At 43.5% G+C, this 15133-nt stretch overlaps 1 protein-coding gene across 1 annotated transcript in view; it reads left to right on the plus strand.

Annotated features, from left to right (window-relative positions):
• The window catches only part of LOC307206214 (ovostatin-like), a 59881-nt gene extending 45782 nt beyond the window's left edge, over positions 1–14099 (plus strand). Inside the window, exons 26-36 of the mRNA XM_079959135.1 lie at positions 197–353; positions 1163–1237; positions 1513–1678; positions 3953–4173; positions 6170–6385; positions 8024–8148; positions 9341–9431; positions 10780–10848; positions 10935–11037; positions 11501–11576; positions 13890–14099. Coding sequence (XP_079815261.1) covers positions 197–353; positions 1163–1237; positions 1513–1678; positions 3953–4173; positions 6170–6385; positions 8024–8148; positions 9341–9431; positions 10780–10848; positions 10935–11037; positions 11501–11553 — 1276 coding nt within the window. The 3' untranslated portion in view covers positions 11554–11576; positions 13890–14099. The remainder of the gene's footprint in view (positions 1–196; positions 354–1162; positions 1238–1512; positions 1679–3952; positions 4174–6169; positions 6386–8023; positions 8149–9340; positions 9432–10779; positions 10849–10934; positions 11038–11500; positions 11577–13889) is intronic.
• The last annotated feature ends 1034 nt before the right edge of the window (positions 14100–15133 follow it).

The following is a 15133-nucleotide window of genomic DNA, read 5'->3' on the forward strand; positions in this document are numbered from 1 at the left end:
CTGCTAGGTTGGCAGGAGCTGGGACAGAGCAATGGGAGCTCACCCCATCACAGGGATTCAAACCGCCGACCTTCTGATTGGCAAGCCCAAGAGGCTCAGTGGTTTAGACCACAGCGCCACCCACTCCCACTGGGCTCAAGAGAGCTTGACCCGAGTTTGGCTGTGATTGCTAATATTCCATGGCATTCTTTTGCAGGCTCACTGGCTTCACGTACAAGTCTTTTGCAAGAGCTTCAAAGACCATTTTTATTGATCCAAATGTCCAAACTCAAAGCGTCATCTGGCTGTCCAGCAAGCAAAAATCAGACGGATGTTTCCAAAATGTTGGAAAACTCTTTAACAACGCATTGAAGGTGATGGCTATGGGCTTGTTGGTTTGTTGCAAAGCTCTCCTTGGGTGCTGATGCTTTTTTACTTCCTGGCAAATGTAGTGCTTCCTCTCCCTGAGATTTCTGACCCTAAGCTAACGTAAGTCCCTTTATTATTTGGAGACAGGCTGGGAGAAGGAGAAAGAGAGAGGGCTCGGGAACAAGAGACTTCTTGTTAGTATTATACATGACCTAGATTTAAGTGAGCCATGAAGTTTCCTGCCGTCACCTCTGAATCACAGCCTAAACCTCTCAGCCTGCTGCACATCACAGGACTATTACGAGGATAGAATGGGATAACTACTAGGTATGCCGCCTTGAGACACTCGGATAAAAAGCGGGTGTTATGTACTGAAGTTCTCACCCTGGGCCAGCAGGGGGATACTGTAGATAGTTCAGGTCCACATATGCAAATAAGGGATCGAAAGTGATGTTCAGTGATTGGATAGTTACAGAAAATGGTTACTGTTGCGTTCTAGTGGAGCTCTATATAAGCAGGCTGGCTGAACCCTTCAGTTCAGTTCTGTTCTGGCCTGTGAATAAACAATAGCTGTTTGAAGAATTGCTGTGTCATCTGATATGTTCACCCACAACTTAACAGCGGGGAACCAATGTGATTTTAATAACAAACATAATGGGCCTTTCAACAGCAGGTAAATGCCTTCATGTTCCAAGAGGCTTTGGGGAACCTCACCAAGCCTGCTATTTGCCTCCATGTTGTCCCCTCCCTCCCTCCATTCCTTCCTTCTTCATTTTTTTAACTTGTTCTCTCTTTCTGTGTTGTGCATTTCAAGGGAGGAGTAGAAGATGAGCTTTCACTGTCGGCCTACATCACTGCAGCTCTCCTTGAGTCTGGATTCCTCAGCTCGGTATTTATTTTCTAGTGTTGTCCAGTTGATTTAGTTCAGGATCGAAGAAAGTGCATGTAATAGTAGACTGGGAAGAAATAATTTAGGCATATAGAAATGGTGGAGAAAGGAGGCTATACATGGACTATTGTCCATGTTTCTGTTTTGAATGTCTAGATTGGATGCAGTGTGCCTGGAAGAACAGCATTGGATGTTTGCTTGATGTTTTTAACCTGTTTGATTTTTTTTGTGGCATCTGCAAACTCTGACAGAGCCTTTCTCTCCCTCCAACCCAGCATCCAGTGGTCCGAAATGCCTTGTATTGCTTGGAGGCCGGATTAGAAAAGGGAAATCTCACTGTCTATGACCAAGCACTTCTTGCTTATGCCTTTCGCCTAGCTGGTAATATGCCCAAAGCGGATCTCTTATTGGATGAGCTGATTAAATCAGCTACGAAAGTAGGTGAGTCGCATTTCCCAAAAATGTGGACACAATGACAGAATGAATGACGTGTTGAAAGAAGAATGAGCAGTCATATGAGCAAAATTATATAATGTTGTGGACATTCAGGAGTGCCAACCAGGCAGAGGGCCTTCTCGGTAGTGGCGCCCGCCCTGTGGAACACCCTCCCATCAGATGTCAAGGAAATAAACAACTACCTGACTTTTAGAAAGCATCTGAAGGCAGCCCTGTTTTTAATATTCTGTTGGGAGCTGCCCAGAGTGGCTGGGGATATGTAATGAATTATTATTATTATTATTATTATTATTATTATTATTATTATTATTATTTTCTTTGCACATAGGCTGGGCCCTCCATTACACTCACCAAATAAGACCCAAATTTGCATAGAATCTGCATACACTTTATGTCACATACAAATTTGTACCTTTTTTTCAGTCAGGGGTAGAGCACACAAAAACGAATCAGAAGTCACAAGTAATAAGCTGTCCAGCAAACAGAATATCAGCAGGTGAAGCAATCCCCAGAACTGTAGTCCCATACTATGAAAGGCTTACTCAGTTGAATAACTGCCTGCCACATAGTTGATAAAGGCATGAGAGCTATGCTGACCTCTCCTGCCAACCCTAAACCATGCAAAGAACTCAGGTTTAATGAGTTGTAACTTGTAAATGAGCCTATGCTACTGAAAATATTTTATGGAGTTTTTAGGTAGACAATACTGTATTTGTTGAGTGACCAGAAGTAGCATTTCAGATGTAGGAGGTCAAAAGTGACTTTAAGATTTATAGCAGTTCTGCTCAGATGCTCACATTTGGATAAATTCAAGATTTAAATAGTTAAAAAGCAAACAGTGTGTTCACTTGCTGGTGTTATTTATTAATACCTCATAACAGCTACAGCATTCCACCCCCTTCATTTTTGAACAAAAGGGATTTGAGATCCCCGCTCATGAAACTCACTTGCTGCCAATGAGTCAGGCACTGTCTCTTTGGCTAACTTGCCTCATGAGTTTCTTTGGAAAGTAAAATGGAAAGGGAAAGAACTGCTATCAGTAAATTGCAGCTAGGAAGGCAACATCATGTGCAATACTGACTCTTTTCTTGAAATTGAAACAACGTCCAAATACTTGTTAAAATATTCAAAAGCTTTAACTTGCCGAACATATAGCTAAAGAAGGGTATATATACATCAATTCCAAGAACCTCCATAACCAGAGAGGGGGTTTATGGGAGGGGGGGGGCATTCACCCTGAATATTGCTGCTATAGTTACCATATTTTTTGCACTATAAGGCTCACTTTTTCCTCCTAAAAAGTAAGGGGAAATGTGTGTGCGTCTTATGGAGCGAATGCAGGCTGTGCAGCTGAAATATATTCAGAGTCGCAAAGTGATTTCATGCTCTTTATTCAGCTCATAGTGGTGAGGAGGAATGAATGAAAGTCCCCTCAAAGTATCTGCTTTATATACATTATTTACACAATGGGCTGCACATGATTGGTTAATTCCGGAATTCTACTGTAAGCCAATCAGGTTGTGGATTCACTTCTATCTGGAGCATGATTGGGTGGTTCCTGCCAACCAATCATACTGCTGCATTGTTCTAGGACCAATCAGACTGCTGCATTCTGAATCCTATTGTTCTAGGACCAATCAGACTGCTGCAATTTGGATCCTATTCAATTCAGGACATAACAGCAGCTATCCCAGAAGTCAGAACAGCAAGAGGGATCACTGCTTTTGCTGTGCAGTGATCCCTCTTGCTGTTCTGGCTTCTGGGATTCAGAATATTTTTTTTCTTGTTTTCCTCCTCCAAAAACTAGGTGTGTCTTGTGGTCTGGTGCGTCTTATAGAGTGAAAAATGCGGGAATTTAACTAACCTGCCCCCCATTCCACTGTTGGAAGAAAACAACACATCAAGAGATCATATAACAACACTACTTCAATTGCGAAGCACATAGTGAATATTTCTCTCCATTCCACCATTCCACGCTGTTAAAAATAGCAGCAACAAAATGTTTGGGCTGCTCAATATATGTTTCAGATTAACTTGTGTAACTGTATATGGGGGGGGGGGAGAGAAAAAGAAGTGATGAGACTAGAAACCGAAGCTGAATAAAGTCCGGTGGTCTCTGTACAGAGGCTTAATGAGGCAGATCTCTGCTTCTGTGATATTTCCTCCCTGGATCTGGAGGAAGAGTATCAGATTCCTGCAAGGAAATATTGGTTTGACCTGCCTCTGGACTGTTTCCTTAGCCTCTCTTTCAATTGTTAGGTGGCTCATTATATTGGGAGCGTGAGGATAGGCCACCTGCAGAAGAGACTCCTTCCTTCTACCCTCGTGCCTCATCGTTTGAGGTCGAAATAGCTGCCTATGTGCTCCTTGCACTGCTCACCGGAACCACAGCGACTCCAGCACAACTGACAACAGCTTCGCAGATTGTCCTTTGGCTTACCAAGCAGCAGAATCCTTATGGAGGCTTCAGCACCACCCAGGTATAGTAACTCCTGTGCTCCGTCCTCCATCGCATGGGCTACAGCCAGGCGTACAGCTTCTGGGTCATGTGGCCAGCAGGACTAAGCCGCTTCTGGTGAACCAGAGTAGCGTACGGAAATGCCGTTTACCTTCCCCCCAGAGCGGTACCTATTTATCTACTTGCACTTTGACGTGCTTTCGTACTGCTAGGTGGGCAGGAGCAGGGACCGAGCAACGGGAGCTCACCCCGCCGCAGGGATTCAAACCTCCGACCTTCTGATCGGCAAGTCCTAGGCTCTGTGGTTTAACCCACAACGCCGCCCGCGTCCCCCATTGTACATACTCGGCAATAAAATCAACCAAATCAAGAGGGTGGGTAAGGGAAATGAAAGTCTGTGTGGTGTAACAGCTGGGAGTGGAGAGGCCTGGGTTCTACATCCTGCTGGGCCATGAAGCTCACTGCGTGGTGTTGGGTGTGCAAAATGTCTTCTGTGAGCATAACTTCTGCCCTTTTCCCAATCCACCCCCTAATGCTGATCTGGGGGATCCCCCAGCCCTCTGGAGCAGATTGGGGGAGAAGAGGGAAATGGTGTTTCATTGTATTCCTGTGTGCAATGATTTACAACCCTCTCAGCCTCACTGATCTAAGAAAACGTTGTAAAGAGAAAATAAAATATTAATAAAATAACAAAATACTGCTTTATTTGTTATAAGTTGTTTAAGGCATTTTTTATTATAACTTTTTGTGTATTGGATCAAATTGTTATAAAATGTGTGGTTCATGTTGTATATTTGTTGCTTCTTCAGCTTGTAAACTGCCTTGTGTATACCCATTGCTTTTTTTTCTTGGGGGACGCATCCTCTAAACATTTTGTGAATCTTTGTACTTTTGTCCATTTACTGTATTTATTGCCTCCGATTTGAACTATAAAATGCTGATTTTCTTAGTCAAAATGAGAGTACCCCTAAACATTTTAAAGAAAAAATGCACTGTGTATACCAATATTTAAAGGCAGTATACAAATTAAAAGTGAAATGAAAAGAAAAATTAAAATAGGATACCTCCCATATATGCTCCTCTGAGTACCTTGAGGGAAAAGGGAGGATGCAAATATGGGGAATAAAAAACAAATTATTCACCAAGAGAAGCTTTTTTGAGATTATGCAAATTTGTGTTTTAAAATGGATGTAAGAGTTGTTTGTATTGTCTTCCTTAACTGGGGAAATTGTTCCAGGCTTCAGGGAGACAAGGGTCTTCCATATCACCTGCTACATGAGATCCTTTTAAACGGGTGGTTCTGGAGAACAAGTATGAAAACTTCCGCATGCTGGTTTTTGTTTTAGTGAGCATAGGTTGTTCTTCAGGTTTTGCTATTTAAATCACTAACTAGCTTAAATAGAATACTGAAGGACCTCAGAAAAAAAAATGCAAATTAAGTTTGTGACATTAAGGCCTCCAACTTGGAAGAGGGGGAAACTGGGATCTGCACTTTGATAGGACATCTGTAGTAGCTACAAGACTTCTTATTGCTCTATTCTGGGGGGGGGGGGGGACCTGGAAGGGATACCATTGATGACATGGTATCAAAAAGTTTGGTAGATTGCTTTGAATGAAAAACTCACTGCTAAATTGAAAATAGCAAAAGGGAAATGGTGCAAAGACGCAATTTCCCATGGAACAATGCTGTTTTATTGCATACATGAGTGGAGAACAAAACAAGAGTCTATGGGATTTTTTTGTTGATCCTAGACCGGATACAGTAATATCCTTTTTTGTTTATGCATCCATAAATAGGAAAAGAAGAAAGAGATATGTAGATTGCTTTTTGTATTGTGCTGTATCCTGGGGTGGAGGGAGGACGTGCTTTTAGTTACCAGTGCTGAAAATTTCAATTTAAAGATATTAAAAGATAATAAAGGAACCACTCTGGCCTGTAAGAGAAATTTATAAACCTTTCCTACATAGCATTTGAACAAAGCTTTAAGCATCCTTTCATTGCCGCTATTCTCTTGCAGGACACGGTAGTGGCTATACAAGCTTTGGCCCTCTTCAGCCAATATACTTTCTCTAAAGATGGCCGGAACTCAGTCAGGATCCATTCCAACAAGCCTTTTGAGAGAGTCTTTGAAGTGAACAATGACAATCGCCTACTGCTGCAGCGGACTTCCCTGCCTGACGTTCCAGGAGAGTATACAGTGGAAGTGAATGGCACTGGGTGTGTCTTTACACAGGTGATTGTTGATGCACCTTCAGGGCTGTCTTAAGCATATGTGGTGCCAGGGTGCAAAGATCCGGCCGCCCCCCCCCCCCCGCCCCCAGGTTGCCCAGTCCCAGGTGTGCAGGAGGGAGGAGCCAGCCAGCCGGCCGCCTCAGCATCTTGCTGGCTCGGTCGCCCCCGAACTCGCGGCACAGAGCCTCCCGCAGCAGAAGAGCCAGCCATGGCGCTCCAACTGATGGGTGGGCTCTTCCCCAGACAGACTCAATTCTCGGGCCCTGGACTCTCAGCCTGGCACCCCTGAGAGCCCAGCGCCCGGGTGCCCCGCACCCCTAGCGCCTATGGGTAAGATGGCCCTGTGCACCTTGCACACTTCCAAAGATGAAAAGGATTTCAAATACCATCTTTTGCTATGTGCACATTATTCATTGTGGCACTAGCCAGGGATGGCAGCAGGATTTCCTGAGCCTGGTACACTATATGTGTGAAGTGAAGGCCCAAGACAGTGTTGATCATGATGTGAGCTGCGCACAGGTGGTCTGAAGCAAGCAAGCGAGCTACCACCATTCCTGTGGAGCCTCCTTTTATTGAGACAAACATGCAAGCTAGGCAAATACGTTTTTGGGCTGTGACCTTTACACATCTTCCGTCCCGAAATCGTGGGGTGGTACAAAGCTATTTTGGCACCTGTTCCACAGCGTCATTTTCCCCTTGCACAATGTATGACGAATGGAGACAAAGGTCTCATGGAAAAGGGTTACAGACTAGTCACCGCAAACTGCTGACATTGCGAAATGTCATGCAGAGGTGGAACGATGTACCAGACAGCTGTGGCTTGTCTGGGGGGTGGGGGTTTCCCTGCACCCCAAGGTCACGCGTGCAGGCAGACGTGGCTGCCTGCTAGTGGGGAAATGTGCTCCCTCTGAACCCCACTCCCCACTCCGCGATATCCCTACAATGTGGGTTGGGGCCCCTGCTTCACTGGTCCACCCCACAATCTGTTGATTATGTTGTTGTTGTTGTTGTTGTTGTTGTTGTTGTTGTTGTTGTTGTTGATGGAATTGTAGAGTTGGAAATGAGCACAAGGGTAATCTTTTGCCTAACCCACAACCCTGAGATTAAGAGTCTCATAGCGACTGAGCTAAGCAGGCAAGTCATTATGACTAATTTAATTTCTTTACCGCTTTATGTTTTTAAGAGAGAGAGAGAAACCTCAAAGTGGTTTGTGACACATTGAAGCATCAAATAAAACGATCCAGAACAGAACGTTACTGAAGAAAGTCAGATATAAAGCAACATAATTAACAGGAAACATATCTTAAGGATTCCAAATAAAACAGAATGTCTCTATGGACACAAATTCTGCTTGCAAAGCTAATTTGGCTTAGGTGGTGGTTGGGAGGATAGGTGGTGGTTGGCAGAAACCAAGCAATACTTCTAGGAACTAAAAGAATCTGCAAAATATGTGGACGTAGGTGATAACAAGATACACATGACCACCACAGGCAACAATATCTCTCTCATTTACTATCATTTAAGACTCTAAATAAGCTAGTGACTCTCTTCAAGACTATGCCTTTCACACACATTGTGAAGGCCACATTGCCTTGAGTTTATTCTTTCACTCCCCTGTTTTTTATTCCATGTTTTCTAGGCACTTATGAGATACAACGTCCTCCTTCCCAAAAAGTCTTCTGGGTTTTTCCTCTCTGTGCAGACAGCAAACGTCTCTTGTGGAGACACCTTCCAGACAAAGTTTGCCATTGCCATCACAGCCAGGTACCTTTTTATCAGCCTCGTATGCATAGATTGTATGTGTGTGGAAGGGAAAGAAAAAGAGGTGTAACTTAAAACCACAGTTCCGGAGAGACAGAGCAGAATAGTCCTGCGGCTGGGTACATTCCTGTATGTGCTTCCATTGCCAACCTTTTAAAATGGGTTTTCTCCTGTGACTTTCAGTACAGTAGTCTGGCATGTAAACAATAAGCTGGTGAAGGTTGCAGTCCTGTGCATTTAGGCCTAAACTCCATTGATAACAGGTATTTCTGGGTATGCATGCAGAAGTAATAACTTACAGGGACTATGAATATGGATGGATATGGACAATATGAGTGTGTTGCTGGTGTAACTGGACATGAGAAGGGGTTAATTTCCTTCATGAGCATAAATCACCCCATGGATGAGCTAATCGCAAGTGCAAGATCAGCCAGGCCAGTTGCTATGGTAACGGCCCAGTGCCCCAACTATATCTGTGAATTAATGCATGTCGGTTCACTTGCAGAGTCTGTTAGCAGAGTTGTCCAGTGTTACGTCCTGAATTGATGAAATTATTTAGAGCAATGGAGATACTTTGTACTTGTATGTATCTGTATATATCTGTATCTACAAGTTGTATATCTCTACGTCCATAACTGTGTTACTGAGCCTTATCTTCTGCAACAGAAAACTATCTGAACCTTTCTCTGCTTCCGTGTAGTGACTGGTACAGGGAGCAACTTCCACTGTGTGGGTATCTCACCTGAGATTTCCAACATGTGTGTAATTAGCAATTATGACAATGTTTTAGTACCCCTAGGATTTCATCCCAACATCAGATGTATAGACAGCAGGTCCCTCTGTCGTATGTTAGCTATCTAGCTTCCCACAAACTGCACCCCGGTCCCCAATGGGCAGCTGCTGCCACAGTACTGGAGATTGCATTTCCTAGAAGTACTGGAGTCATTCCCAGCCAAGTAGGCATGGAATGACAGTGGCCAAGGTATTTGAATCTGAAATGACTGCTCTGAGATGGTAAAGGAGCTCCAAAGCATAGACAGAGTACAAGCACACAATTTGTAAGCAACAGCATTTTCCCTCTTATCCTACAGATGCATTTTACCACCTAAACAATTAAATATATATATTGCACACTGTATCCCAAGATGGCTTTGGTCCAGGGATTCAGATTGACCCAGTCTTCCTTTCCTTTCAGATACACTGGAAAGCGCAATAATTCCAACATGGTCATCACTGATGTGAAGATGCTTACAGGCTTTGTACCTGACCAGGCATCCCTGCAAAAGGTAAATGTAAAACGTGGAATGGCTTTGGGGAATAGGATTGTGGGGCATTTAAATTTGCAAACGCATCACCTGCCACAAGAGACGGGAGGCTTCGCCTACTGGCTCCCACCAACCTGGCTATGACTACCAATCAGACAATGTGTCCTGTGTGTCCTGTGACTACCAATCAGACAATGTGGCCTGTGTGACAGCCAAAGGTCCATGCCCATACTGGACAGCTGTACCCTATCCCTGCAAAAAATGTCAGTTTGTTAGTGCTGAATACTGGGGTGTGGAGCAGTGTGACCTTGAGTTGCTTCCACTGAAGTAAAACAAGGGCATGGCTGACTTTCTTCTATGTAGACCCTCCAAGTGTCCCTATTTTCCAAGAACATCCCTCATTTAGAGAAGCTGTTCCAGCTTCTGATTTGATCCCGGAATGTCCTGTTTTTCCTTAGGATGCCTCTATTTTCATTGGAGAAATGTTGGAGGGTATGGAGTTATCCAACCCCCGAGCCGTCTGAAGGCAAACCTATATAGGGAAGTTTTTTAAATGTTTAATGTTTTATGATGTTTTTATATACGTTGGAAGCTGCCCAGAGTGCTAGGGCAACCCAATAAGATGTGTGGGGTATAAATAGTAAAATTATCATTATAGAACGGGACGTCCCTATTTTCATAAGAGAAATGTTGGAGGGTACGTCCATGCCCCATCTACCTTTGTGGGGTCCTGTGCCCACCTCCATACACGCCAATGCAACAGATTTTACCACCAGAACTGCTCTGGGAAGGAAGCGGTGAAGGTCGCCCGCAACACAATAAATATCTTTGATGACTGTTGCATTCAAAGGAAACAGGATAAGGGGAATAATCCTACAACTAACTGCATCCTGGTCATTGACTGCAGAGAACTGGCTTCTTCCAAACATACAATGTGGCTTTTCAACATTCTAAAATGTAACAGACTCCACTTGTTCTCTTTCCTTTTCATAAAGATGATCTATAATACATATATTTTATTGTTTCACGATGGATGCATGTATCAATATTATTCCAGCAAAGTTTATTGATTTCTTACATCTGTATCTGATTCGTCCCATGTTTCCCTTTTGTGTGCGTATTGCAATCCTTTGTCTTAAATAAAAATAAATAAAACCTCTCGCCAATGAAAGCAGGTGAAGGCGAAGAAGTAAACAAATACCTTTGGTGGAAACTGTGCATTTGTCAATTAGGTGTGATCAAGTGCTGCCCCGTGAGCCTTGCAAAGCGTTCTCCCCACGATGCATTAGAAGTCATTCCATACTCCTTCTAGTGTGTCTTCAGATGGCCAGTCAAGGTTCTCATCTTTCCTGTGCTTCCTTGTTCACAGCTTCGTGATGACAGAATTGTGATGAAGGTGGAAAGCAAAGAAAACCATGTCATCATCTACCTGGACTACGTATGTTCTGCTCAGATCTGCCTCTTGTTTTGTGGAGTATTAACTGGCTACAAGACTAACGATTCCCATTGTGCTTTTATTCCCAGGTCACATCCAAGGGAATCAGTTTCGGCTTCATAGTTGCCCAAGACCTTCCAGTTTCAAATCTCAAACCAGCCTCGGCGATCGTGTATGACTACTATGAAACAGGTAAAGAAAAATAATATGCCATAGAACAGCCTTCCCTCATCTGATGCCATCTAGATTTTTTCGACTTCCAACTGCCTTCATCCCCGACCAGTGACCATTCTGGCTGGGGCTGACGGGAGTTGTAAACTGAGAGAAAACTTTATTCTATACCTAGGCCTTGGACCTTTAACTATCTGTGGCCTTTTAGAAGTGGGTGGGATGTTTTTAATGTATTGATGTAGGAGTTTTGCTTCTTTTATGTTTGGTTGTAAGTCATTTTTGGGTTGCCTTGGGCAAGATAAAGCAACTAAAAATAATATTAAGAAATAATAAAATCATGAGAGCATTATTATTATTATTTTCATTTTTTTAAATTGAAAAAAATAACATTAGAAGGCATCAGGTCTGTGTGTGGTAGAATTAATTTGCCATGAAGCATATGGGATGGTCAAATAATCAAATTCTTTTACTTTCTCTGCTACAGATGAAATTGGTATTGCTGAATACAAGTTTCCTTGCCATGCTGATGATCCTTGAACCCTTTGGATAATTGGGAGAAAGTAAGTTGGAAGATAGGAGCATCAAACTTGGACGATCGTTATCATATCTGGTGACCGGGGATGGGGAGAAAGGCGGTGAAGAAGATGGTTTCATAGAAAGGATCCAGGAATGGTCTTCTGTGTATTACAGTTGGTCTTCTCTAAAAGCCATGAGAAGTCTTTACTTTTTCATCTACAGTCATGGAAGGAGTAGACACTCACTGGCCTCAGAAATTAAAAGTGCTAGAAGACATTCACATCATAGCTTCAACGCAAAAAAAGATGAGGGAATGATTTCACACTCCCAAACATCTTTCACTCATAAAGGCATCCTTGCAAAAGAATTTCACAATTGCATGACATTCTGAACCAAAATGTATTAGGAAGTTTTGTTGGGTTGAAATAGACGACAGACGAATGACAAGTGTCATATGGGAGGCATCTCTCGAGCATGTCTCGGGGAGTCCCTTTTATTGAATATTACAGCATTGCCACATATGTGCTTGTTGCTGATTGGTTAACAGAAATACAATGCAAGGGTTGCATATAGGCATTAATCATCAATAGATTAAAGGTTGGGAAAGGGAACACAGAATTGGACAGGTATGAAAACCTCCTTATTAAACTATTACTAGTGATTGATATAGCAGGACTTAAAAGAACATAACTATCGCACTCCGTAGATGTGGTTAACCATGCATTGAGAACAGGTCAGGGTACGATGTTTCATGAACTCAATGTGAACTAAACATTCTAGGGTGGGTGAGGAAGGAACGCTTCAGCTTAGAGCGGTTTGCCAGAGTCATGTGCAGAAGCAAAACTTCCCATCAAAGTTTGATTCTGGATGTTTAGCATTCAGTCAAGAATAGCATAACATCCTTCTCTGGGAAGGGGAATAGTGGTTGCAATGAGTGCCCCTGTTTGCCTCGCTGAGGGACAAATAATATATTTTTTGTTAGAAGATCAGCAATTTCACATTTGAGTTATTTGAGAACTCTTGGGTGGATGCCATCTGGACTCGGCAATTTGTCAGTTTTCATTTTGTTTATTAGGCCTAAAACTTTATCTCTTGTCACCACCACCTCCCTCAGTTCCTCAGACTAACTTTCTTGGAAAAGTTATTTCAGGTACTGGGATCTGCCCTATATTTTCTGTTGTGAAGTCAGGTGCTAGGGAAGTTTCCCTCTTCTTGAAAGCAATGTTCTCCTTCTCAGAGACTCTCATTCTCTCTGATAGCAGGGGAACTATCTTCGTGGGAGTGGGGCACAGCTATAATGTGCCCCCAAGGCCTCATCCACCAACCTCTCTGTCTCTCTTAGCTCTTCCAGGTCTGCCACCTTGGCCTTAAGGTAACAAATTTGTTCCTGGAGAGCCAGGAGCTCATTGCACCCTGTACACACTCATGACTTCTGTCGAACAGGGAGATAAGTCGTACATGTGGCAAACAATGCAAAACACTGGAAAGCCTTTATGCCCCTGCTGGCAATTCTAATTGCCTAGTTGTTTTTGTAGTTTAAGTTGCTTTATTTAGAGCTTGGGTTTTCTGTAAGTCAACGAAGGGAGGGACAGAATGACATGTCGTGGCCTCTTCTCTCTTCTCACACATATCTGCTTAACTTGCCTTGGTGCTTTGCCAGGGGGATCTCCCTGTAGCTTTCGGATCAGGTTCCCCACTTTGTTGTTGTTGTTTAGTCGTTTAGTCGTGTCTGACTCTTCGTGACCCCATGGACCAGAGAACGCCAGGCACTCCTGTCCTCCACTGCACCCCGCAGCTTGGTCAGACTCATGCTGGTAACCTCGAAAACACTATCCAACCATCTCATCCTCTGTCGCCCCCTTCTCCTTGTGCCCTCCATCTTTCCCAACATCAGGGTCTTCTCCAGGGAGTCTTCTCTTCTCATGAGGTGGCCAAAGTACTGGAGCCTCAGCTTCACAATCTGTCCTTCCAGTGAGCACTCAGGGCTGATTTCCTTCAGAATGGAGATGTTTGATCTTCTTGCAGTCCATGGGACTCTCAAGAGTCTCCTCCAGCACCATAATTCAAAAGCATCAATTCTTCGGCGATCAGCCTTCTTTATGGTCCAGCTCTCACTTCCATACATCACTACTGGGAAGCTTGCTCTAAATTTATACACCACCTGGCTAGTTCCTCCTAGCTGTAGTGTCTGCTTCTCAAAACTAAAATGATATTTCTGTAGTTTTACTCTGATTATTGTTCCCAAGTGTCATATTTCAGTATCTAAAACTAAGGCATCAAAGAGTAGCCTATGGAAGCTGAGCCATTCATTGTTTTAAATTGGGTTAATTAATGGTTTATTTTGTTTGTTTCCGCAGGGTAAAGTTATGTCATCATGAAAAGATATTCCTCAATTAAGTCTGCAACCATCCTAAGGGTGGTGCTCAGCATCAATCATATTTGTTAAACTATTAGGTCTTGGAAGAAAATCACTAGAAAATACACCTTTCAACTGAGAGTTCTGCCACTCATTTCAATGAGAGGCTGTTTCATCAGTTCTTTGCAATAAAATCTTGTGGTTATTAAGAGTGCCTTGCCTGCTCATTTTAATCTCCAATGCTGATGGTCCAGACTCTGTTTACACTGGGTGGATTATATAAGATCTGGTATAGGATAGTACCCTGGTATAGGATAGCTGGACACAGGTGATACTGTGGTCTAAACCATGGAGCCTCTTGGGCTTGCCGATCGGAAGGTCGGCAGTTCAAATCCCTGCGACAGAGTGAGCTCCCATTGCTCAGTCCCAGCTTCTGCCAACCTAACAGTTTGAAAGCATCCCAGTACGAGTAGATAAATAGGTACTGCTGTGGTAGGAAGGTAAATGGCGTTTCCGTATGCTCTGGCTTCTGTCACAGTGTCCCATTGTAGCAAGTAGCGGTTTAGTCATGCTGGCCACATGACCCGGAAAGCTGTCTGTGAACAAACGCCGGATCCCTCGGCCTGAAGCGAGATGAGCACCACACTTCATAGTGGCCTTTGACTGGATTTAACCATCCAGGGGCCCTTTACCTTTACCTTTTTTACCTACTACCCACCTTCCTTAACATTTGGTACCCTCCAGACATTCTGGACTATAACTTCCCTGTTCAAACCTCAATTCAGCCACAAATTCATTGGATAGCTTTACCCCAACCCAGTGCTTTTCTTCTAAAAAAAAAAAAAGGTACCAGTGCTGTGTACCCTTGAGTACCCCCAGAAAAAAGCATTTCCCCAACATAATATGGAAATCCTGAAGGTGGGCTATCTTACAATTTGTGTGAACCACTTGGAGCAAAAAATTTTGCAGCCGGCCCAGCCATTATGTGGGTTGAGGCCAGCACCAGGGGCAGAGGAGCCAGCACTGATTTTGGCCAAGATGTCTCCAATTTCAGATGAGATTTCATCAGAAACCAGCGAGATCTTCCCTGAAATCAGTCCCAATGCTGGCGCCACTTCTTGAAGGTGGCAGATGCAGGGCAGTGCTTCCTGTTTGACCTCAAGCAGCAAAATGGGACACACTACCCCTGAGCTGCTATAAAACCCAACTTCCATCTTGGTTTTGAATGGAGAAAATTCTGATAAG

Source organism: Podarcis cretensis, assembly GCF_951804945.1.
Source record: "Podarcis cretensis genome assembly, chromosome: 17".
In the NCBI taxonomy this organism is placed as follows: domain Eukaryota; kingdom Metazoa; phylum Chordata; class Lepidosauria; order Squamata; family Lacertidae; genus Podarcis; species Podarcis cretensis.